This window comes from Cervus canadensis, chromosome 4 (genome assembly GCF_019320065.1).
Source record: "Cervus canadensis isolate Bull #8, Minnesota chromosome 4, ASM1932006v1, whole genome shotgun sequence".
In the NCBI taxonomy this organism is placed as follows: domain Eukaryota; kingdom Metazoa; phylum Chordata; class Mammalia; order Artiodactyla; family Cervidae; genus Cervus; species Cervus canadensis.
Window position 1 is genome coordinate 28420019 of NC_057389.1, and position 27220 is coordinate 28447238.

Consider the following 27220-nt stretch of genomic DNA (forward strand, 5'->3'; position numbering starts at 1 on the left):
CTTTAATCCATTTTGAGTTTATTTTTGTGTATGGTATTAGAAAGTGTTCTAGTTTCATTCTTTTACAAGTGGTTGACCAGTTTTCCCAGCACCTTGTTAAAGAGGTTGTCTTTTTTCCATTGTATAACCTTGCCTCCTTTGTTGAAGATAAGGTGTCCATAGGTTCGTGGATTTATCTCTAGGCTTTCTATTCTGTTCCATTGATCTATATTTCTGTCTTTGTGCCAGTACCATACTGTCTTGATGACTGTGGCTTTGTAGTATAGTCTGAAGTCAGGCAGGTTGATTCCTTTAGTTCCATTCTTCTTTCTCAAGATTACTTTGGCTATTCGAGGTTTTTTGTATTTCCATACAAACTGTGAAATTATCTGTTCTAGTTCTGTGAAAAATACCATTGGTAGCTTGATAGGGATTGCATTGAATCTATAGATTGCTTTGGGTAGTATAGTCATTTTGACGATATTGATTCTTCCAATCCATGAACATGGTATATTTCTCCATCTGTTTGTGTCCTCTTTGCATTGTGCTTATTTTTAATAAGATCAGCTGGGTTTATACTTAAGCATTCTCTTTAAAAACTATTAAAGGCAAAAGGAAAGTAAGTGAATTTTGTTTGTTCACCAAGAATGGAATGGACTTTATATTCTAGGACCATAGGTTCTTTGCCATAGCATGACAAAGAAATTAAAAATAAAATACTCTGTTTTCTTACAGATCAGTTTTTCTCTTCCTGTCTCTTCTGTAACACTTTTTTGTTGTGTCAAATTAAAGATTTTGCATTAACACCATTTTCCCTCCTAGTTTTTAGTATATGTTGCTTTTTTGCATTATACAAGAATTATTCTAACATTTGCACCAGCTGCCCTGCTGTGTCCCTGAAAACACAAAATGTGTTTTATTCATTGTTATATTTCCCAGAGTACATCACAACTAGTACACACTCAACAAGTATCATAAATGAATCCCCTGAACCTCACTTATTTCATATACTATGCCTGAGAGAGCTACTTGTTTCTTTATCAGCTTAATCAGAATAAACTATGTGGTCATGTTTTCAGACTTCAAACCTAATTCTATGACTATCATTATTATTATTACTACTACTACTTACTTCTATTACTACTCCTTGAAATATTTTTATACTTTATTCAAGTGGCTATAAAACAATTGTAAATTTCAGTGCCTTATTATAGTAAAAATTTGTTTCTTGCTTAGGATGGTTAAGGATGGGTAGGATTGTCAGATAAAATACAGGATGCCCAGGTAGAATGACATTAGCATAATGGTAGCATAAGGCAACCCTCATTTTTGTCCCCCCAACTTCAATAACAAAAGTCTGACATCCATCCATTAACTCAGTGGCATCATTAACTCGATGGACATGAGTTTGAGCAAACTCTGGGAGATGGTGAAGGACAGAGAAGCCTGTCATGTCCATGGGGTCACAAAAAGTCGGACACCACTTAGTGACTAAACATTAACAGAAATCCCTCTGTGGGAGTTGTGGAATCCAGCAGCCTCACCAACCAGTGTATGGGGTAATAGGTAATCGACTTGGGTACCAGCTGTGGAACCTACAGGAGACTGTGAACCAACTCTGGACACTCTTAGCTGCAGGTCGGAGCACCTGCAGAACAGAGACGAGAGAGCCTTTGTGAAAGTCCAGGTTTCCAAAACCCTATTAGAGATGGGGGAGAAAAAAAAAGAGTCTGGCTGCATTGAAGTGGGTAAGAGGAATAGCTCCTCTCTGCCAATATCATTCCTCCTCCAAGGAGGCGCATTTTAGGGCTATGCTGGACAGCTGGTAGCTGTGTGACACACTGCCAGAGACACACATTCCTCTCTCACAACATCCGGAGCATTAAAGAGGGAGCTTCATGGCTCGGGGAGGAAGCAGAGTAGGAGAGCAGCATAACATTCCCAAAGGGCATTAGCAGGATAAACCTGCTGACCGTGTTCTGGACTCCATTAAGACGTTCACCCACCAGCCAAAGGGAAAACTTCACCCATGGATCCCTTCAACTGACGGCTGGACATCCCCAGTGTATGCATGCCAGACCCATACCTCTCCCCATTCTCTCGCTGGCTGACTGGATGGCTCCCAAGGGCTGCTGTGAGAGTGCGCTCTGGTAAGCAAGCAGCTCACTCAGACAGTAGACCAGGGTCTATGGGCAATGGAGAAACAATAAACTTGAGCTGAGGTGCCACCTTCAAAAAAAGAAAAAGGGCTATTAGCATCTGGCCTGGTACATTGTAGAATCTGAAGCAGACCAGCTTAAGAATTCAACCACCGGAGGGAGCAAGAAGTGTGGAGCATTTGCGTCCATAGGTCAAAGAATACCTCAGGATCTGTATCAGGACTGATACAAGGTATTTTTACTCTAAAGAGAGTTAATAAAAATTGGAGAAGGTGGCTGCTATTTTAAATGCAAACAACAGTGGAAAACTTGAAGGAACGTGAAAAATCAAAATCATGACATCACCAAAAGATCCCAGTAATCTTCTAATAAGCAAACCCAGAGACATGGAGATTTGCAATTCACCTGATAAAGAATTTCAAAATGGCAGTTTTAGGAAAAACTCAGTGAACCATTCTTCTTATCAAACAGACTTTGTTTTTTCAAGTGTGCATTTTCAACATAAACTTGGCCATATATATTCCTGGCAGTACCACTCTTTGCTCCTTAGTTCACTGCTGCTGCTGCTGCTAAGTTGCTTCAGTCTTGTCCGACTCTGTGCGACCCAACAGACGGCAGCCCACCAGGCTCCCCCGTCCCTGGGATTCTCCAGGTGAGGACACTGGAGTGGGTTGCCATTTCCTTCTCCAGGCATGAAAGTGAAAAGTGAAAGTGAAGTCTCTCAGTCGTGTCCTACTCTTAGCAACCCCATGGACCGCAGCCTACCAGGCTTCTCCATCCATGGAATTTTCCAGGCAAGAGTACTGGAATGGGGTGCCATTGCCTTCTCCATCTTTAGTTCACAGCTTACTTTTTCTAGCAATTGTTTCAAATATCTCCTTTCCAAATGTTCTCAATTTCAGCTTCTCTCAGTAACAGCTGATAACTTCATGTCCCTTTTGACAGAAGACCAAGACCATCTGGAATGAACCTCATGATATACTGCTTTCACCTTGACTAATATTTATTTTCTTTACCAATAGATGATTATAATCTTGTCCTTGCTTTCTGTTTCAGAAGAAAGGTCCTTCTTCCCTTTCTAAACTATGCTCTTAATTTCATTTCTTTCTCTCTTAGAAGTCCCGCTTTCGATTTATCATTTTCTTATATGCTTTCCCCATCTAAATAAAACATCCACTTGACTGTCTTATTCCTTTTAACTACCTTATGATTTCTGTAGTGTCTTTCTTAGCTAAGATTTTAAAATCCATAGCTACTACCTGTATTTCCTAGCAACTTCATTTTCACACCTTATGCTATAGCTTTCACACTACAACTTCACTGTAATTATATTTCTTTGCCTTGTTAATTCTTATTTACTTCAACAGTAAGCTCCAGAATAATAATTTACAGGAAGCCGTCTTTAAACTCCCCAGATGAACTCTTCATGAATTTCTCTCTTTAGTGTGTCTGGTTCCCACTTTATAGTACATTTGTTCCTTTAGAGCTGTAATCATATCTTATTTGTATTTGCAGTGGTTAATGTATAAGCTCATAATTAGTTTTCTTAATTGGCCTGAAAGTCAGCATCTTTCCCTTTCCTAAAACTTTTTGATCAGTGGTTCATTCAGCATTTTTAATATTCTAAATGATCACCTCTCTTGCCTTCTAAACCTTTCTGGTTTATTCTCTCAAAATTCTTTTTTTGAGAGCCTGTATTTGCCAATGTTTGCTCGGCACCATAAAATTACCACTATTTGTATTTACATAGCTTTCAGTGAACATACCTTTAACATTTTCTGTACCCCTGGGCACAGAAGATTTAGTGATTTAAATAAGGCAGCCCTCCTCTCCTGAAAACTTCATTGACTCAAATGAGAGAAGAACATTCAAGTGATCGTAAGTTATACGTTACACTGTGCCAGGTAATCGGCTTTCTCCCGTGTGACATGAGGTACCTTCATTCATTCATTTTAAAGTTTTCATATGAAGATTTGATATGAGCACATCTGTGCTTATAAAAAGGTTATTATTGGCAGCCTTAAATGCGGGCCTGAGAGAAACAGGAAAAAAACTAGGGCTGTTGTAACAATCTTTCATAAAACACGAGGGAAGACTTAATTTTGACAGTGGCCGTGGGACAAGGATGGGGAAAACATCCAAGATATTTTATCTAACTTTCATCTTTCATCCATGTTTCAGTTGTGTATTTTCCCATTGGACTCTCAAATACCTCTGTGTGTATATCAACTCAAACTAGAAACAAATAACAATAGAAACAATAGCTAATATTTAATGATCCTTTACTCTGTGTCAGTTATGCTAACTGCTTTATTTGAATTCACTCATTATTTCTCCAACAACGCTACATGATGGTACTTTTATTATGCACATTTTCTGAAGGAGGAACCACTGCACTGAGAGTTTCAGCAGCTGACCAGTATCACACAAGATCTGTGTTCTGGGCTTTTGTCTGTCTGTTTTTAACCACAGTACTCTACTGTCTGACCCCTGGAGGAGGGCACAGCAATCCATTCCCAGTATTCTAGCCTGGAGAATCCCATGGACAGAGCAGCCTGGCAGGGGTGGAAACAGTCGGACACAACTGAAGTGGCTTAGCAGCAGCAGCGTACTGTCTGAAACCTGAATTGTTTCTCTCCTGCCTTCTCTTTTGTGTTCATCCCTTTGTATCACCAGGTCTGCCATCCATGTTTTCACACTGAAAACCTGGATTTTTTTTAAAATGCTGGTGTCTGCTTTCAGTTTTTGCTCGTTTTTCTTTCCTCTGTTTTACTGCTAGAGAAATGTCACTATCATCATGTTACTGAGTTGCTTCATATCTTTGAGACATATAATAACTATCAACTCACTCAACCAAATACACTGTGGTATAGTTCCCAGCATTCTTGATATATTTTCCAGAATTCCCAGCAACTGGTCCTATCTCATGTATACAACTCTTTCTTCTTTCCTATCTTCTAGAGTTCCTTTGTATTTCATTGCTTAGTTTTTTTATTCTGGTCTGAATTTTTATTTGTTTTTATTCCTTTCTATAAGCAATACTCTTCTTCAAGATTCAGCTTAACCATGGTTATCTTTTGTGAAATTAATCCCGATGTTTGGTTGTTTTTGTCTTAATGTAGGTTCCTATAGCACCTATAATAAGCTGTTTTCTGAATTACCTGTGCCTTTGGTGAGGCGATCCCTGGGTTGGGAAGATCCCCTGGAGAAGGGAAAAGGCTATCCACTCCAGTATTCTGGTCTGGAGAATTCCATGGACTGTATAGTCCATGGGGTTGCAAAGAGTCGGACATGACTGAGTGACTTTCACTTTCACTTTGGTGAGGCGCTGGTCTCCTGGGTATTGCAGAAAGGACTGAGCCTTCTCTGGGATCACCTTATCAGAGCTGCATCAGGGGGTTAGTGTGTGTGGGATAGGTTGCCATGTCTCAACTTGGGCATGAATACCCATGGTTTCTCACAAAGAACGTGAGATGGTTTCATACCCATTGTTTCATACAAAGAACATGTAATATTTTTAACAAGGCAGTGAAATACACTACAGTTTATAATAACTTTTCTCCCAATCTGAATGATGTTTGTTTCCTTCTGAGATCTCTTTTTTTAACTTTCCACTTCAATGCAGTTTTGGGGGCTAGAATGCACACAGTATAGGTGGTTTCACCCCATAGCTGTGTTTTTACCATTACGCATCATACTTGATTATATGCAGTACCTTACACAATCAAATAATCATTCTTTCTTTTCAACAAAAAGCTTAAGAATAGAATCTTACATCCTGCTCCACTCAACTACATCTGGCAAGTGTCAAGTCTAAAATAGAAACATAATAAATGTTTGTAAATTTCAAATGGGGGCTCCCTATATTACTGTACCATGATAAATTTAAAACAGCTAATGTCTCTATAGCCCTTCTCATCAGCTAATGTATACATTTAAGCTGTGAACTTTCTGTAAGTACTGCTTTAGCTATCCAAATTTTAAAATGTAGGACGTCTTTAGTTCAGATCTAAACAGTTTTCCATTGTGGTTTTACATATTTAGAAATGTGTGTTTTCAGTTTCTAAAAGTATATAATTCTGGATAATTTTTTAAATTTTTAATTGCTTTGTGTTCAAAGAATATAATCCATATTACATATATTCTTGGCTTTTCTATGCCTCTTTGTGGCCTAGTTTGTGATCATAAAATATTTTTATGAATATTCTATGAGTATGTGGAAAAAAGTGTACATTTTCTGTTTGTGGGTTTAGGGTCTTAAAAGTGTCCATTAAATCAAGCTTGTTAATGGTAGTCAAATCTAAATTTTAATTTGTTTGAATATATCAATTCCTGAGAAGACTCAATCTCTCACTGTGATGATGGATTTGTAATTTTGTTACCTGGTTTGTTTTGCTATATGTATTTTAAAGATGTACTGCTAGATGCGTGAGGATCTATATAATTTGCTTGTAAATCATTCCTTTTATTCTTAAGACCCTCTTTATCTACTGATGCTTTTTACCTTAAATCTTGTTTTTAGACAAAATATCTAGTTTTATCTAGTTGAGTAATCACCAATAGTGATTTCACAAAGAAATAAATGGCTATTTTATGGATCCATTTTCAAAATGGTATTTAAAGTGGAGTTAACTTAATGGTTATATGTGATTGGCAACCATATATTAGAACCTGATCTTGAAAATGAATTATGTGGTCATCTTACAGTAGTCAAATTACTATTCAGATGAAATGATGCTAAAAATAAGTTGACATTTCCCATGTAATGGCACCACTGATTCATGTTCATCACCTGCAGTGAATGCTAACATGAAGATTGTATAATTTATTTCACTTTAGTGTCCTTTAAAACTGTCCAAGCCTATTTAGAAAATAGCAAAGCATGTACCAGCCACATTGACTTCTGTCAGCTTGTCTTCCAGGAACTTGATATGCTTGCTTGACATAAAATAACATGGGCTAGTTTAGATTTAAGATATTAATTCTATAAGTGACATAACACTTATTTTAGCGAGAACAAAACATGCCGTCATAATAGCATGGATTCTGTTCAGCTATTCTTTACCGACCACACACCAGGCATGACTAAACGCTGTGTAAACAAAAAGAGGAAAACACCTTTGACCTTTTAGGGCTAAGTATTTTCAAACTGAACAGAGAAAATCTCAATGCAACATGGATGGTACTCCAAGAGAATTGATGCAAGAGTTACAGAAACCATAAATTCTTACTCATCATTTGTTAATGAAGGTATGTGCTGCTATGAGTACACACTTAAGGCAGCGATCAGTTGTTTTCTCTATAAGAAAATGGAAAAGGATTTAAATGAAAATAAGTGTTTAAAATTCAGTATCAATAGACTGTTAAGGTAGGTAGGGTGTATGGAATTTCCTCTCTGGAAATATTCCATAAGAGCCCACTTATTAGTAACTAAACGTTCTTGCTGAATGTCTTACAAGTTCTAAACTGAGGTGATGCTGCTTCTCTTGTCACACCTTGCCCTCCAAACCTGATGCACATCAAGTGCTACCCGTCTCGTTGCATCCTCGCATTGCTTATGCCAGGTATCTGGGTCATCTGTGACATGTCCTTCTTCCTTACTCCCATTTTGTTGGCCTTCATCAATCTTGGCAATTTTTAACTTTTGAAACATATTTTGATTCTATTCAGATTTTTTTCTCCACTGCTGCCCAAAGACCTCAGCCCACCACGGTGCTACTTCAGAAGGAATCTTCTCTTGCTCCCTCTATTTCATTTTCTCAAGGGAGCTATCAGAGTTACCTATTTTAAACAGTCAATCTGATGATCATATGCATCTATCTCAAAACGCTTTGTCAGCTTCTTGTTGGCCCTATGATAAAGCTAAATTCCTCTCTCATGCCACACTTTGGAGTCACTTACTCTGTCACACTGACCTTCCTTACTATTTCTTATACTCTGCCGCTCTCTTGCCCATCCTAGGGCCTTTACTTTTTAATTCTTTTAGTTTGTAATATTTTAACTCTGTTGCCTCATTTTGCCCCTTTATCACCAACACTTTCTTCAGTTATCTGCTTAAATTTGACTTCTAGGGGACAGTCTATAATCCTCTAAAGTACATCTCCTTTTTTTTTTTCCTAGCACTTATCACTTTGGTAAATAAATATATAATTGTTTACCCCTCTAAATCATAAGCTCCTGGGAACAGGAATAAGGTCTACTTGTGGTGGTGGTTTAGTCGCTAAGTCATGTCCAACTCTTGCGACCCCATAGACTATAGCCTGCCAGGTTCCTCTATCCATGGGATTCTCCAGGCAAGTATACAGGCCATTTGCTTCTCCAGGGGATCTTCCCAACCCAGTAATCAAACCTGGGTCTCCTGCACTGCAGACAGATTCTTTACCAGCTGAGCTATAATGGAAGCCCAAGGTCCACTTGATGTAGTATCATACATGCAGTGGGCACAAATATTTGTTGGATAGAAAATGCACTGATGAGTGAAAATTATGAGGGCAAAAAATTGATTTAAAAATATAAGTAAACCTGAAACGTCTCAATCATGTCATCACTTTAAAAACTTCAAATTTTTGCAATTGAATTCAAAGCCTTTATATGTGGAAAGACTGTCATATTAAAAATTTTTTAATCAACAATTTACCCTTATTAACCATTATTTACAAAACACTGGATCAAATGAATTTTGCCTTCTTCCAAAAAGCAAATTAACTGTTTTCAGGATAAATATTTCTTATCTTGAGAATATCCAAAAGAATGTGTCTGAAGACAGATAGTTCCCTAGAAGGAATTACGGATGTTTTGAGGGGTGTTGGCATACTCTAGAGCCCACTACCACTTTGTTATATAAGATTTTGTGCATTTGTTTTTTGTTATTGTTGTTAAAAAGTCACACTAGTTCTTTGTGTTGAACATATACTTAACTGTTCTTCTCTAAATATTTTAACTAACTCAGTGCCGTACACATTTTATATCAGTGACCATCAGTGATTACTATTACTATTATGTTGCAGTTGAAGGTTAGAGGAAAAGAATGGTAGGTCAAGTTTGGCCAAAATGTTATCTTAATAACTGCCTCATGAGATTTACTTTCTTTAATTTAAAGCAGATCTTTAGCATGATTTTTTACCTTTCTCTGATCTAATAGAGAGTTCCAGTTATTTACTGAATTTCTCATTTTTAATCTAACTATTTTTATAGGTGCTATTTTTAAGATCTTTGATAAGGCATTTTTTATATTGTCTCTCCACCAAAATATTACACAGATATAAAAGCTCCCTTTGCAGGTATCCCTTAATTTGTTTATTTATATGTATTAACATACGATAACATTTTGTCTGTGGTAGCAATTAAATACCTCCAAACCTAGTGGCAGAATTAGGTTAAGCCAAGTTAGACTTTATATCGGTAAACAAAGATTTAGAAAACTGGTTCAGTGACTTAGCCCTTGTTTGTAGTTTGGAGGAAATATAAACAAATATTTTCATTTATTATCATTATTTTTATTTTGTGACTTTTATAATTCATCTGTTATACTACTTTTAACAGAACAGTAATTACCATCTTTTAAAAGTAAACAATAATATTTCTGTTCAAGTTGCTTTCAAGTTCTCTTTTTATTCATAATAACTTTTGGAGACATGAGATAAATGTTGAACCTTAGAAATTAACCTTTGCATAGAAATCATTCCAAAACATTGTGATGTAGTGAAATAATATAAATTTTTCACACCTATTAAAATTTCTGCTTAAGCATATTTGAATTATTTGTTCTAGATAAAATTTAAGAACTTTAAAAAATTTGTCATATTAGATATAAATTATTTCAGGTCCATGCTAATAATGCTGTTAAAGGAAAAAACTCAAAAATACTGACCTTAAACTTCTTCCTACAAAAACTGTGAATTACAAAAGAGAAAAAGATATTTCACTGAAGCTGTGTCTTTTAGATAAACTTTTTAACTGACTTATGGGATATGACTTCTCAAAAGATGAGTATAGAATGGTTATCTTCCTCCTGGAAAAATTAAATACACAAAGATGACAGTGATTCTTGCTATTGATACAGAGCTATACTTCCATGACTGTAATTTGTTCTGTGACAAAGTTTCAAAAAAAGAACTTCTTAAAGAGATTCTGCAGTCGTGCAATCAGAATAAGCGTGCCTTGGATTCTAAGACAAGCTACTGTAAGATGAGAGAGGAAGCAATTGAGGGTATATAGCAGATCACTGAGAGAGAGTCAATACGGGTTAGTAGATCTGCCATGGAGATCTCAGAGACTGATAGCAGGAAACAGAGGTATGTGCAAGTGGTTATCATTAGGATGCTAGAGAATGAGTAATGGGAATGTTCAGCAGGTGGAAAAAGCTGTGCAAGGGGAGGGTGATGGCAAGAAACAAGGAATACAAGTTAACTCTGGTGTCAAGGGAATCCAACTGCAAATACTGATGACTCAACTGTGGCAATGGAAGTCCAGTGGCAGAACATACTTTCTCAGAATTAATATGAGGAACGAACTCAATATAATGTTTTCTTATTTGTCTCTAAGGCATTGAGATGCTAGTTAGATGGGACCTGGCGCTGGAAGCTCAGCAAATGAACGTAAGGAATGGGCTTTTTCCTGGTATAAGGATTGAAGCTGGATCCTGGTTCCTTTGAATCAGTGTGCAGGGTCAGGGACCACTAGCAAAGTTGATACGATGGTGAATCCTGAATGATGGTTTCAGCTGTCTTTGGATTTTCCTGTCAGTGGAGCTAGCTTGGCTGGAGTCTAGTTGGGATTGGGGATCCTTCAGTTAATAGTTAAGGAGCTGTGTCTCTGTGGCTAAGAAGGTGGAGTTAAGAGTCCTGGCAGGTGATTATAACCGGAGAAAAGATGCTTCCTGTGCCGTTCTTCTCACTGTGCTTCCCCACTCTTAACTGTGGAAGAGAAGAGCCTGAGACGTGATTCAAAGCCACTAAAAGATTTGTGAGACCAAGAATGCCACAAAACTAAACTCGGTTCACTTGGGAGATTGGAAAGACAATTCATTTAATCAAAATTATAGTATTTGCAAATAAGCTCTATGCAACAGAGCAAATCCAATAACCTCTAAGAACCCATAGAGTTCCCTCATTTCTAGGTGCCTCATGGAAAATGTTTTTCAAAATGAAATAGTAATTTTGGAGGGAGGGTGTTACTAGTTTTCTATTTATGACTTAATAAACTCAAAAGCTGCTAAATTTGTCGCAATTTGTTATCTCACAGTTCTCTAAGTCAGAAGTCAGGGTTGACTGGGCTGTTTAGGTCTCATAAGGCTGAAATCAAGGTCTTGGGCCTGCTGGGTTCTTATCATGAGGCTTTGAGAAGAATCAACTTTCACACTTACGTAGGTTGTTGGTAAAATTCAGTTCCTTGTGGTTGTAGGAGTCAGCCAGAGACTGCTTTCAGGTTCTAGAAACCACTATGTTCACAGGCTCCAAGGATTAGCCCATGGGTATCTTTGGGGAGCTAGTCTGTCTACCATAGAGGAAAGCAATTTTTTGCCAAGGGATGACTTTGATTGTCCAATTTCTCTTACCATAAGAGAAGTTAAAATACCTAGACCCCAAACTGGTAGAAGCCTAGGGATTTTTATACTGAATCAATAGTGTAGAAAAAAGACAAAGGCTTCCAGCTTTGAAGTCAAAAAGGAAAAAGTAGGGCAACGAACAGAATCAATAATGGTTAAAAACCTAACACCTTTTCCTTGTGTTTCCTTTAAACTATGGTATTTTGAAATACCGCTTAAGGTTATTTTAGTAAGTGTTTGACTAAAATGTCCCCATTTTGTTTCATTTTTAAACAGAAAATTTTATATGCTGTTTGAGTTTTCGTCACAGCTCATAATTGCAAGGAGTAATCATCATACTAGGTTTGAAAGTCTTTGTGATCAAAATGAATCTGTGCATCTTAGATCAGCCCCAGGCACATAGTAGGTACCTAATATTTGGGTTGCATGTACAGATGCAAAGATATCACCTAGAACTTAATTGTCTCAAAGCAGATTCTTTATGTCAGCTCTTCTGCTTTTTTTTCCTTTATAAAGTTATTGAAAATATGGAAGTAGAGAATAGTTCATGTGGTGGTGCAGTTCAAGTAGAGAAGAGTTCCCTCAATTCATCTTGGGAAGTACAGTCTTACCACATGTTTAAGCTGAATTATTTTACAGTACTGCAGCCTAATTTCATTAGCTTATTTTAGTTTTTCATATTTTTTCTACATGTTATTTTGGAATTTTCAAACATAAAGGGAGAGTTTATAAATAATACAATGAATACTCAATACCCCTCACCTAACTAAATCTACCAATGTGTCAGCCATTTTTCTTATCATCTACCTTTTCTGATTAAAGCTGAATAGAGAATTCAAGGAAGCTGATTTCTGAACTATGAAATATGATGTTTTCTGCTATTTTGAAAATTAACAACCAAATCAAAGTCTGGCTGCTAAAGTATTCTTTAGGAATGAAATCATCACTGTGTTTATCAGAGTCCTTTTGCATTTCTCTTGCACTTAAAACATATTTTAGCATCACTAGCTGCTTCCCTTCTATTGCCTATCATATTTCCCATGCTTCTTGCCCATCGTGTGAAAAAGGTAGCATTTTGTAGAAATTACCAGCAAAAACAAAGCACTTTTTTTCTTCCACATGGCAAACATTAGCTGTAATGTTTAGATCAATTCTTTTACATTCTGTGTTTCTGGGTACTCAGGAACTACTTTTGATTTTGTTTTTAATGTTATTTCTGAGTCTCACCCTCTTTTGGAAGTCGAAAGGGTTGAGTATTACACCCTGGATAATTAAGTTTTGTGAAATATACCTATAAAATATTTTTAAAACAAGCCTAAAACAGTAGTCCATGATGCTGGTTCTGTAGACTCTTCAGAGGGTGACTCAGTGGAGTGGACTAGGGTAGAAAGCATGCGACACTAAAAATGAATTTGTGAAGACAGAGCAAACTAATGCCAGCAATAATGAAAGTGATTTTTAATTGTTTCTAGGATCTAACTTTCCAAAACAGAAAAACTGGTTCATCATGGTCTGAAAATTAAAGTGTTTCATATGTTATTGAAATAAGAGTTCTTTTTTAAATTAGAAATGTCTGTATTTCATTTAAACTTAAAATTAGGGATTAGGTTTGCCTTAAGTTATTAATAGCATTAGGTCTTGTTTTTATAGCTATTGACAAAACTGTCAGTGTGTATTTTTAACCTATAGTAATTTTTATTTATATTACAAACAGAACATGAAATTTCAGAAAGTGTGTGACCAGTTTATCAGTTATAACATTCTAACACTTAATTTTTTGTATCCACCATCTTTGATAATTTTTTACCATTTCCATAATTATAATCATACACCTAATTCTGTATTTGGAATGTTTTACATAGCACTATATCATAAATAAGAACTTACCTGATGATTCAGATGGTAAAGAATTAGGAGACCCAGGTTTGATTTCTGGGTCAGGAAGATCTCCTGGAGAAGGAAATGGCAACCCACTCCAGTACTCTTGCCTGGAGAATTCCATGGACAGAGGAGCCTGGTGGGCTACAGTCCATGGGTTGCAAAGAGTTGGACACAACTGAGTGACTTTCTTTTTCATGTCATAAATAAACTCCTGTTCCCAAATAATACCACTTGTAACTATGATTTTTGATGGTTGAAACATGTTCTGTCACTTATTTGTGTTGCAATTTATAGAAGTATTATATTATTATTAAATTTGACTATTTCTTACTATAAATAAATGACAGTGAACATGTTTAATGCACACTGTTTTTCTCATAGTTCAAAGTCTATACTGGATAGCATCTGAAAAGAAAGATCACTTAATCAAAATGTATTAATTTGTATAGCACATGGTGTATGCATGTGAAGTGCTTTCTACAAGTGTACTGACTAGTTTTCTGTGCCACTGTTGTTGTTCAGTTGCTAAGTCATGTCCGAATCTCTTGTGACCCCATGAACTGTTGCCCATCAGGCTTCTCTGTCCATGGGATTTCCCAGGCAAGAATACTGGAGTGGATTGTCATTTCCTCCTCTAGGGGATCTTCCTGACCCAGGGATCGAACCCACATCTCCTGCATTGGCAGGCAGATTCATCACTGAGCCATCAGGAAAGCCCTTCCATGCCACTAATAACTTGTTAAAATCCTGTCCTAGCAAGATTCCTAAGCGTATTTCCAAAGTTATCAAGAATATCATAACTATTTACTTAGTTGCTAAAAACATTTGCAAGGTTTGCCAGATCTTTCCTTTACATCTATTAACTGAAAAAAATAACCCAGGTGTGATCACTGAAAAGGTTCACATCTCACTAGACAAGAAATTTAGAGATCAATACCTATGGAATTGAAACATTGGGAATTATAAATATCAAGAAAACACCCATCATATCTTTAGAAGAGAAAAACAGTTTACATCCCAAGGAACAAAAATCAGATGGCACCAGACTTCTCAGCAACATTAATACCAGACAACAGTGGTACAGTGGTATCTGTAGTTTTGATGTGATTTAAAAAAGATTTTTGCACATATAAGGATTTGGAAAATGATATTCATATATCCTCTAGCCAACTAAGAAATGTATGCAAATTGCAACTCATATAAGTAGCACAGTTATGTTATTTTCTTAAGCTGAAAGGGAAAAAAAGTAGACAAAATTGGAGTTATTTTTTATGCTGAAAGTATAAAATTGATTATAAAACTGAATAGAGAGGTAAAAATTATTACTGAAAGAAGAATGATTAAGACAAAAAGTTTATACCTAAAACTCTAGGTGTTTATAATAAGGGTTAAGAAATAGAAGAGGGTGATGTAGAATAAGAGAAAGCCACCTTCATTTTTCATAAAGAAAGGTAAACAGTATTGTTTGTCTTAACATTAGTACCTTTAAAGCTTAAGATGGAGAAAAGCTTTTTCTTTCTAGCTTTAAAGGACATCTCATTAGATGCATATTAGAGGCCTTTTCTGCTAACAAGTGGAACAGTCAAATAAAATATAGCATAAAGTTTTAAAATAAATGGATGGGAGATGACATATGAGCACACAGAAAGCTGAGTTTGAAATATTAATTTTAGGCAAAATAGATTCAAGGCAGTGATTATTAAACATGAAAAAGAAAAGTTAAATGGACAAGCAGCAGTTGTAGGGTATTATATATTTGAAAGAGCAACAGGACAAAAATTAGGGACAATATAAAGGTATTTGGCAAATGGATAAAAATGTAGACCAAGAACATGGATATTTTATTAAGTATTCCTGGAATATTATGAAAATTGGTCATTGATTAGGCCATATAAAAATTATTCAAAAGTTCCTAAATACAGAAGTTGTGTATCTTGCATCATGCTAAGTTGCTTCAGTCATGTCTGACTCTGTGTGACCCCATGGACTGCAGCTCACCAGGCTCCTCTGTCCATGGGGATTCTCCAGGCAGGAATACTGGAGAGGGTTGCCGTGCCCTCCTCCAGGGATCTTCCTGACTCCGGGATGGAACCTGCATCCCTTACATCTCTCGCATTAGCAGGCAGGTTCTTAGCACTGGCACCACATGGGAAGCCCATGGTATATCTTACCTGGGCACAACTGGGAAACTAGAAACTAAAAAGGAAAATAAAACCTCCATCCATTTGTAAATTAAAGTATATCTTTGGTTACATGTACAAAGTTTGATATTAGTATTCTCATTTTTTTCTAAATCATCTAATCAGTATGGTTTCCAGTTGTATCCAGTAACTCTTTGGAAAATTAAAAATTGTACTTATTGGATGATCTAGGGGAAAAATCATGAATACCACCATCAGACCTTGCAGGTTCAATCAAGGATAAATTCAGAGCCAAATTTACAGTTTTATATATTTTTTTTTAATTTTTTTTATTAGTTGGAGGCTAATTACTTCACAACATTTCAGTGGGTTTTGTCATACATTGATATGAATCAGCCATAGATTTACACGTACAGTTTTATATTATTTATCTTTTTAAAGAAAGAGAAAACATTTACTAATTTATTAAAAAGTTTGAAAATAACACCTTTTTTAAACAAAGGAAAGTAGAAAAAAATTTTAAAGAATAAAATATACTAAGTAGGAAAAAAAGGTGAATTAATAGAACAATTCCTGGCAAAGATGATGATGACAATGATGACAGCACTTATTCTTCAGTTTAGGAGAAAACAAGTCATCATCTGTTAAGGACCAGCAGTTCAGGAAGGCAGGCTGTGCTCCAGAGGCATCCAGAGACTTAAGGCTAGCGGATCCTCAGCCATTGTTCAGGGCATTGGTCTTATAGGCATGACAGAAAGTGGATCTCCAATTAAAAGTGAGTAGGAGGCATCCAGAAAGTGATGTGTACCTCTTCTGCCCACGTTAGGAAGAGCATCGGAGACTCAGCAGCATTTGTAGCGGGGTTGTGGTCCCTGGCTACTCTCCTCTTGCCGTGGGAAAAGACGGAGGACAGATGTTGGTGGTCTGCTTGCAGGCTCTCCCAGCTGCTACAGAGGACCTTTTTAAAACATGTGTGAGCAGTGTGTATATGAATAAAACAGAAAGTCCCAAAGAAATGAAGTTTTCTGGGAAAAAGATAAATGAACAGAATTGAAGTAAATAAGATAAAAAATATAAAAAATAATAAGGACCATAATTACTTCCAAAATTGCCTTTGTATTCAGGCAGTTTTATCACTGCATATTTTTTAACTTCACAAAGTAGATAAACACCATATTATGTAAATTTCCTCAGAGCATTGCAAAAGAGTTTGCCATCCAGTCCATTTTGAGGAAGCAGAATAATCCTCATGCTTAAATTTGAAAATATAATCTAGCAAGGAACTTTCTAAACCTGTCTCATTTAGAAAATAGATATGAAGATCCTAAATAAAGTATTTTAGCTAATAAAATTATTAACCTACTAAAAGGATCATCCATAATGATCAAGCATGGTTTATCTCAAATACAATGACGGTTTAAGAAAACTGTCAATGTATAGTTACTTATATCATGCTTCCCCAAAGAAAAACTAAATAATACCAATCAAATATGAAAAGGCAATGTGTCTCTTATTATTCCTGATCTTTGAAAATTGCTTAAAAAACACTAGGCATAGAAATATACTTCTTAGTATGATAAAGAGCATGTCTTCAACCAACAGCCAAAGTATTTAACTGTGCTCTGCATTAAAATTGTGAAGACAGAAAAACTACTACAGAGCCATGCTTAACCACGGTTTTAATTTCTGCAATTTTTGTTATTCACAGACAACCAGGATCTGAAAAAAATTAAAGATTCAGAAATAAGCAATTCATAAGTTTTAAAATGCACACTATTCTGAATAGTATGATGAAGTCTCACCCTGTCTTGCATCATCCTGCCTAGGACATGAATCACCAGCTTAACCCACCCATTGATCAGTCAGCAGCTGTCTGGTTATCAGATCCACTCTGATGGTATCACAGTGCTTGCATTCACGTGACCCTTACTTTGCTTATTAATAGTCCAAAGCACAACAGTGGTGATGTGGGCAATTCAGATACACCAGAAGAAGTTGGAAAAGGCTTCCTTTAAGTGAAAAATTGAAAGTTCTAGACTTAATAAGGAAAGAAAAGCAATTGTATGCTGAGGTTGCTAAGATTTTTGGTAAGAATAAGTCTTCTGTGAAATTGTGACAAAGAAAAAAGACATCTGTGCTGGTTTTCACACCTCAGACTGCAAACGTTATGGCCGCAATGCATGCTGAGCACTAAGTTAAGTTAGAAAAGGCATAATAACATTTGTGGCTGGGAGATATGAGCAAGACTTCAGCAAGAGATCCTCTGAACCAGGTGACATCAAGACATTTTCTGCCAGTAAGGGATGGTTACACAGATGCAGAAATAGGTTTAGATCAAATAATATAAAAATTACAAAAGAGCTGCCTCTGTTGATGAAGAAGCTACTGCCAGAATTGAGGAAGTAAAGGAGAGACCACATTTATAGAACTTTTATCTCAGTATATTGTTATAATTGTATTATTTTTAGTTATTGTTATTAATCTCTTACTGTGCCTAATTTATAAATTAAATTTTATCATAAGTATATATGTATAGGAAAAAACATATACAGGATTCAGTACTATCTGCAGTTTCAGGCATCCAGTAAAGGTCTTAGAATCTATCCCCCATGGATAAGGGAGTCTAATGTATCAACATTTTAAATGTTTCTCAGAACAATATTTGTATCTGCCTTTAAAATAGCACAAATGTCTTAATAGTAAATACCAATAATTCTCTGCCAGGTGTCTTCCTACTTATTTCCTCCAATTTCCAAGAAATATATCACTATTTTAGTTTCTGTTATTACCTTCACAATTTTACGTATACTCTAAAGATCTTTTTCCTTTTCTACCAAATGTAGATTTTATGTCTTGATTCCCAGTGTATTCCTAGGCAGCTGGTTCTGTACCATCCTTACTAACTAAAACTGTTAGTTATTTAATGTGTGTTTTACAATCGACTGCATCCTAGTTTTAATTTTAAGCAAAGTTTTATTTTATGCCTGTTGTTTTGAAACTTTCTTACAACAGTATATACAACTTTTTTTTTTCTATCAGAGGCTACTAGTGATAATAACTAAGGTTAAAATAAGAACTCTTCTAGCTTTTATTTTAGATTGTTAAAAAAGGAAAATATAAAATAACAACATACCTCACTGTTCTTTACATTCAGAAATAGGGAATTAGAGAATGAAAATAGTATTAAAATTCAGTTATATAATAGCATTGAAGAGAAAATAGGAAATGGTGCTGGACACATATACAAGGGAAAAGTAAATACATGAGGAAGGAGCATAGGTTGACTTGTGCCTTGTTACAAGGTAGAAAGATATGAAAACACAAAGTCCAAGAAAGGAGACTTAAATATATAGCAACTGAAGACTCATTTTGTGGTGACTCTTTAAGGTTCATTGTAATATTTTCCTTGGGAAAGCAAATAATTGTTCCATAATTTATTTCATTTGAAAATATCAAATTTAATATATTGTATTTATAAAAAGTAAGTAAAGATAGTGATTTAAGAAAATACTTTTAAAATTAAAAGTAAAATTTTCACTTTCAAAAAAACATTGAAATTCAAGTCATGTGGCAAAGTAAGTTAATTTAAGAGCAGTTAGAAAATACAAATCTGAATGTATTAAAATCATATAAATTAAACCAGTAAAAAGAAAAATATTTTTAATGGTAATTAATATTTTTACATTTGCTCCAAAAATATTCACTTAATTAGAAGAAATATTTTAAAACCATGTTATTTATATGTCTTTCTTTTTCACAGGAGAGAGAACTTAAAAAGTCAACCCTAAATAATTGCAAATATATTATATATAACGGATTTTCCATGGTATTCTAATGGGAATTCACACAAATCCAGTGAAGCTAATGCTTTGTAGTAGCTCTTAGTATAATTAACTTATTTGTTCTCCTTTTGTAATTCAGTCACAACCCACCACGCCCCCCCTGAATAATACATACTTTGAGTTAGAACCAACAAAATTTCTGTGGATCCTCAAGTCATGAGATAAATTTGTCTCGTGAGTTGGAAGTAAACTTGAAACAAGTCTCAGAAATTCCAGCCATGAAACCCAAGAAATGCTGTATTTCGCCCTTCTACATAAAGCTTTAATCCCTAAAACCTGATTCTTCCGTGGCTTACAGTTTCAAAGCATGTTTTAATATTATTTATATTGCTACTGTATATAAAAGAGCAATTTAGGCAGTTTGAAAAATACACTGTTTTCCAATGCTCAGAGTAACATTTAATGTGTCTTTTTAGTGTTTTTTATCAGACTAGTGTTTGTTATTGATCACCGTGGTGTACCAAATGGTACTCTAAGCTTGAGTCCACACAGTACAACAAAGGGAACAATTATCCCTTGTCAGTAAATCCCAGAAGAATGGATGGATAATTCAGCTCAAAATTGTGATCCACAAAGTGAAGTTTGGACTGAAATGCTCTACACTAGTGCTTTGTACTGGGTAAATAAACTGGATAATTACTAGTATTCCATTCACTTCAATTTATGTCCCTAGGCCAAGTCTAGAAGTTGCTATTACACCAGAAAACTAAAGCATCATGCTCTATACTAGAAATCATGTGGCTACAAAACTATTTTCAAGACATCTCTACTGTTATGGCCACAGTGTGATTATTATGAAAGAAAATTTTCTAATAATTCTTATGACACTGTGAAGGAATAGGTGTAAAATATTAATATGTAAGACATCTTTAAAATGTATGAAGGTGATCTCAACAACAGAGTAAGAAGCATATTTAAATCAGTCACCATAATTTGATCCATTTGTTTGGTTGATTCATTCATTTCTGACTATTCTATTTAAAATTATAATTCTTACCCTCTTAACTGGGAACTCTCTTATTTCTTGCTTTCTTTTTCTCCATAGCACTAATTGTGCTTTCCCCCCTCACTAGAATGTTAATTCCAAAAAGGCAAGGATTTTTTTTTTTTCTATTGTGTCAGCTATTATGTTGTAGAGCTTGTAAGAGAGTCCTGGCAAGATATATTTTGACTGAATTTATTAAATAATTTTGAAGTCACAAAATGAAAATTCAGAAGGTATTTCAGATTTAACTTGCTTAAATCTTCATCTGTATCATTTGTTTCATTTTTAAATAATAGCTGAAAAAAGACCTTACAAACCATATACAATGAAGAACTTTGAAGAAAAAAACTATTTTATACCTTTTAACAATGTAATCTCCCCCGAAAAGAGAAAAAATAAAGGAGCCAGTGACAACCTAACATCTTTACTTGTTAAGTTTTAGTTTAGATACAAACAGATATTTTTCCCTTTAGATAGGCAAAAGCTTTTTTAATGTACTTCCTGTCCTGTGCTGTGCTGATCGTGTCCTGTTCTTGGCAACACTGTAGACTGTGGCCTACCAGAGTACTCCTTCCATGGGATTTCCCAGGCAAGAAGACTGGAGTGGGTTGCCATTTCCTCCTCCAGGGGGGTCTTCCCAACCCAGGAATTGAACCTGTGTCTCCTGTGGCTTCTGCATTGGCAGGCAGATTCTTTACCACTGAGCCACCTAAACCCCAGTATACTTGCTAGGCAACAAGAGTTACAAGAGAAATAGCATATTTGTACAGCGCTAAGCAGTTGCAGCAATTCACTAAATTCTTTTTTCTTGTAAACCTGCTCAACGTTGTAGTGTCCGTTTCTATAGAAGCATAGGTGAGGGTGGTTTACACACTTGTCTCTTTTAAGTAAGTTTTTTATTGCAGGAAAAGGTGTCTGTTCTACAGTTAATTAGAACAATAGTGACATCCTATGTCTAACTTTTAGTACTAAGAGCAACTTCCCCGTTATAGTAATTGACTGTCAAAAGGTGTAGATCAAATCTTCCTAGATCTGCCTGTAACCATATATATTTAGTTAAAAGAAGATAAATGTTTGGTAAGGTTTTCTCTTACTCTGACATTGTATATGAAAATTTTATACAAGTTTAGTTAAAATGAGAAAGCAATTTGCCTTTAATATTTTTAAAAAACATGTGTTGATACATAATGCAAATTACAACACTGTGACAAATGGTAGGTATTCAATTAATGTACACTGAATGAAATTGCATGTTTTTATTTAAAATGGGATAATAGATTGATGTTTAATCTTAATATCTAAGAAATACTATTTCTCCTCTAATACTTATGTGTTTTAGCAGAAGTTTAGAATTTTGGCATTCATAGGTAAACACTTTAGATAACCAAATTTAAATCTAGGTTTCCTCAAGAAAGACCAGAATCATTGGCCTTGATAGATAATACTTCCAGTACTACAAAATAAACATACTTTAGTATCTTGTCAATTTATATACTGGGAAATATATGCTGCAAATATACTTAGATATTACATCTTCTCATGGAATATTAAAGCATGAATGAATAAACTGATGGGAGAAAAGTATAACAAATATACTAGATCTTGGATTTGAGTTACTTTAATAACAGAACTGTTGGATTCGTACTGATCTGTCTTTAACATATTTCTGATCCCTTCTTGACTGTTCTTAGGACTTGTAATGTATCTAAACAGATTGAGGGATGAAATCCATGGGTGTAAAATAGTTGTATGTATTACTGTTCTATGTAAGAATTAAATCTAAAACCTTGACTCAGTTACGAAGAGCCTATCCCAAAGTTTTTCATATTCCTATTTCATGAAGCTGTAGGATTCCATGAAATAATTTGCAAGTAAAGTAGACGTTAAATTTTTCAATCTGATTTTTTAATAATCTGTTTATATGAGACTAATCTGTGCAAATCTAATTCCTTTCTCTTATTCAGTCTCCTAATAACTTTTTCATTCTCACCACCCTATTTTTGCTATCTATTTTGGCTACCAGTTATAGTATTTATATTAGAAAGTGAATAAAGTGAGTGTTGCCACCTATAGACAGAGAATTAATCTGAACAGAGTTCCTTTTTCCATCTCTTAAAACCATCATTTTCAAACTTGTTACTTTATTTACCTATTGGTTGTTGATGTTGCCATTTCATAAGTCTTTGCCTTAAAATAAAGCATTTATTTAAACTTCTATCATTTTATCTTATTAATTGCCTTTTATATATCACTCAAATATAGCATCTTATTATAGTTTGTGACTTTAAAAAGAGATCTGTTTAAACCAAATAACCTAGTCATATACCAAAGTAACTACTATATCTTAGTTTACCTCTGGAGTGGGAAAAGTTACCAATATTTGTTCCCAGGAATGAAAAGCTTCCCTTCCTACAGTCTGTTATCATCAGTCTTTGGTTTTGTGCCTTCTCTGTAATGATATAGGTTTGTTTCTCCTTTATTCTTTGCAGAGTGCTGCAGCAGCTCCCAGCCCAGTGCTAGGAAACATTCCCCCAGGAGATGGCATGCCCGTAGGCCCTGTGCCACCAGGGTTCTTTCAGGTACTCAGAGCAACTCCGACTAGGACTGTTAAGGCATAGGAACTCCTGTTCGATTTTATTGAAAGCTACAAAGGAGGAGGCGGCTATTGTAATCCTAAAGTAAACACAATCCTGTGCAGCCAACTCTTGATTATTCAGAGACCTGTTTTAGTATGCAGATTAGCCCTTCCTTCCAGTGTTTTATTTGTTGTCCAATTTTTATTCGTGTATTTATTTTGCCATTTCACTGTTCAAGTAAGAAAGGTAGCTTAAGTGCAAATTAGCCCATTAAGCTAATGTGGTGAAGATTTGGTGGAAGAAAAGGCTAATGGATGAGGTTTTAGAATAATACATGGATTTTAACTATGTAACCCATCCATATCTCCACAGACCAAAGATAATCAAGATTTGGCTGTACTTTCACACTGTGGCTAAATCATAACCTATTCATTTATCAAAATTATAGGCTATAACAAAATATTTTTGTTATAGAATCATTGTTTGTTTTTTTTTTTTTTTTTTTTTTTTTTTTTTTTTTAAATTTTTTTATTAGTTGGAGGCTAATTACTTCACAACATTTCAGTGGGTTTTGTCATACATTGATATGAATCAGCCAAGTGTTGTGGCTTTTAAATGAGATTTTTATCAATATCATTATATAACATAAAATCAGATTTTAAAATGTGTATGTTAGTATTTTAATTTTGCAACAAGCACATTTATTTTAGCAAAAGATGATAATGATTTTTAAAATTACATCACTTTTATGGCATCCACATTTAAATCTGACAGTTTTCTAACCCAAACCAACATAGATTCTAAAGTTTAACTACATAGTTAATTTTATAACACCCTTTGAGAAAATTAGGAAGAAGTTAGGAGTCAGAGCTACGCTTGGAAGGCAGTATGGGAATTAATGTAATAGGTGATATTGTTAATGAATTACATAGGGTACTTATAAACTATTTTGTCACTTTTGTGTTTTGTATTTTCAAGATTCTTGAAAATCATTTGTTAATACATACCGTCATTACAGAGTAGATCAATGTACTTATAAATGTGGAAATAGAAAAATAAGTAATTTTCCACAGTACAGCAATTGAATAAAAAAGTCATAATTAGAACTGAGTACTAACTCTGAAATGTAAAGTCCTTTAGGATATGCTTATTTGTCTGGCTACTCTATATTGATATTCAAAGTCTTAGAGCTCACATTCTGTGTTGAAGCACCTTAAAATATAGGAACATATACTTAATCACTATTTAAGATCATAAAATCTAACACTTAGTAACTGCTTACTGTATGCTATGCTTTTGTTCTAAATGTTTCACATGTATAAACTCTTAATCTTCACAATAACCTAAGTGTAAAGTAACTATTATCATCATTCTTATTGCACAAATAAAAAAATCAAGGCATGATAAGCAGTTTGCACAAAGTCAGAAAGTCACAGGACTGGGATTCAAAGCAAGGCTTTCTGAACTTCTGCCCTTGACGTCACCATTTAAAGTTCATGTGTGTGTTAGTTGCTCAGTCGTATCTGACTCTGGAACCCTGTGGACCCTAACAAATCTGTCCTTGGGATTTCCCAGGCAAGAATACGAGAGTGGGTTGCCATTCCCTTCTCCAGGGTATCTTCCCAACCCAGGGATCAAACTTGGGTCTCCTGCATTGCAGGCAGATTCTTTACCTTCTGAGCCAATGTTCATAGTTGATCATTATTCATAAAATAGCTCTAGCTCATTTTATGTGTTTTCCTCATGCTCTTATTGCTCTTGCTAAGGATAGATTGGCGTTAGGGAGTAAATCAGAAGAGTTTACTTACTTACAAGAGCTAGTAGAAGCTCTCTAAGTGGCACTTAAAAATAAAAAAGAGGATGAGTTGGGAAGGAAGCCAAATTCTTCCTAAGGTCAAGCAAAGATGTATAAACCTATACATTTTCATTTTCACATTTTGTAGAATGAGCCATTTTTCCCTTACCTGCCTTCTGCCTAAGTCTTGGTAAGAGTAGTTGAAACAAAATTTTTGTTTTAATCCAATTAGATAAACATTTGACTCCCACTAGATGTCAGGCACTATGGCAGGCATCTAAACATGAATGTGTTTATACGTACCTTCCTAAAGCTCACTGTCTAACCCGTGAGTCATTATTTAAAATAAATAACTGTAATATAGCAAGATACATGCTGAAACAGAGTAAAGTTCTGTGTTGATCTAGAGAAGAGAACTATTAAGTCTGCCTGAACTGGTGCTAAAGGTGGTTTTGAAAAAGTTTTCCAAGAAAACAATCAGAAGAACAATACTGTAGGAAGTGGAAAAAATATAAGCAAAAGCATGGAAGCATCAGAATTAGCTATGCAGAGGTGTTCAGCAAAATATGAATCGAAAGTAGAGGAGGGAGACAGGCAGGAATTCCTGGAAATGAAATGGGAAAATAAACTCTAGCATCTTGAGAAGGGCCTTGTGTGCCATGTAAAGAACTTGAGTGTTTATTCACTAGGCTTGTAGGAGCTGTCAGACATCTTTAAGAAGGGCAGTGACCAGAGTTCAAACTATAGGGTAGATTTAGTCTTTGTTAAGCACCTATGATATAGTTGTATACAAAAACCCTGCCCTCAAAAACTTACACTGTGGTGAATGAGAAAGAGAAAAGGCAATTCAAATTTAGAAAGAAATGGCTATATTAAATGGGTAGTATGTGTTTTTAGAGCAAATCAGAAGGCCACCAAACTCAATCTTGGGAGAGCCATTGTCAGAAAAATACTGTCAAAACAGTAAGTAAATCCAGGTCGGCATCTAAAGATGATTAGGCAAAGGAAGCAGGGAGAGATGAAAAGAATATTCCAGGAAGAGGGAAAAAAGAAATTATGAAGACCCAGACAAGAAAGCAGAGACCAAACAATTCCAAAAAACTGGAGCTTAATTATTAGCTAAAGAGAGAATGACTGGCAATGAGGCTCCAAAGGAACTTTGAGGGGCCTTGTAGGTTAGTTAATAGTTTGAGCTTATCTTAAAGGCAATAATAAGCTATTGAAGGGTTTTAAGCTGGAAGGAGGCCTGTTCCTATTTGCATTTTTTTTGAAAAATCAGTCCAGTTATAGGATGTAGCGAGGATTATAGAGGGATAGTTTTGAAATAGGGAGACCATTTAGGGGGGCTGTTACAGTAATCCACATGAAATTTGATGATAGGGACCACAAAATGAGGGGTAAATTTGAGGTGGGACCTCCAATTAAAGAGATCTCATAGACCAGTGAGCATAAAGGTTTAAAGGCTAAGACAGTGATATAGACTACAGGTAAAAATTGCAGGATTGTCATCATATCAAGGACCTGAATCCACAGGCGTACGTTGACTGTTTAAGGCAGAAAGTACAGAATGAGAGAGTAAAGGGATGTATACTTGAACTCTCAAAACACTAACACTCAAAAGAATAGTGAAGGCAGCAGAACCCACTAGAGAGGCTACTGCAGGGGGTCAGCTGGATGGCTGTGCAGTAGCTCAAGAAAGAGGCTCTGTGGACCTATTAATACTTATGAGCAACGGCAGCAGGACTGGAGAGGAAGAAGCAATGCATAGTTATGTTCACTAGGCATTAGCTGATTAAGCAAGTTGGACTGGGAGGGATCAAAGATGATTCTGAGGTTCCTACTTTAGGCCCTTGGAAAACTTTCATGTCTTTATCTAGTTAGGAAAGATAGGAGGTAGAAAAAGTTTTAGATATGCTTAAGCATGATAAACGTCATCCCTTTTTATGCAGGGAGACCATTCCAGCTAATCCTTTAAATACTCATTTTCCTTGTTCAGTAGGCTTACGTTATGTTCAGTCTCCCTAGAAATGCCTCTCTGAAATACTGGAAAACTCAAGTCATCAAACCTTTTGTAAAAAGCAGCAGTATGTTATCTTTGGTATATATCATGATGGGCTCGGGGTCCTCAGATGTTTCCTAAATATCAGTATCACTTTCCTGTCCTTCAGCATGATTCTGGCCACAATGCCTGTTGTTAATGGAGAGTAGCTGCCTTCTGTAAGTAGACATATCATCAAGACAATGATAATTCAAGTCCACATACCAGTTTTTAATCCAGTTCCATAGAGATAGTGACGTCCAAGAATTACGCAGAG

General features: G+C 35.4%; 1 protein-coding gene across 4 annotated transcripts in view; it reads left to right on the forward strand.

Annotated features, from left to right (window-relative positions):
- Window positions 1-27220, forward strand: part of SSBP2 (single stranded DNA binding protein 2) — a 297991-nt gene that overhangs the window by 185112 nt on the left and 85659 nt on the right. For 2 of the 4 annotated variants that reach the window (XM_043464734.1, XM_043464735.1), the window contains exon 5: window positions 23024-23113. The exons of the other annotated variants lie outside the window; for them this stretch is intronic. In XM_043464734.1, coding sequence (XP_043320669.1) covers window positions 23024-23113 — 90 coding nt within the window. The remainder of the gene's footprint in view (window positions 1-23023; window positions 23114-27220) is intronic. 4 annotated transcript variants of the gene reach the window in all.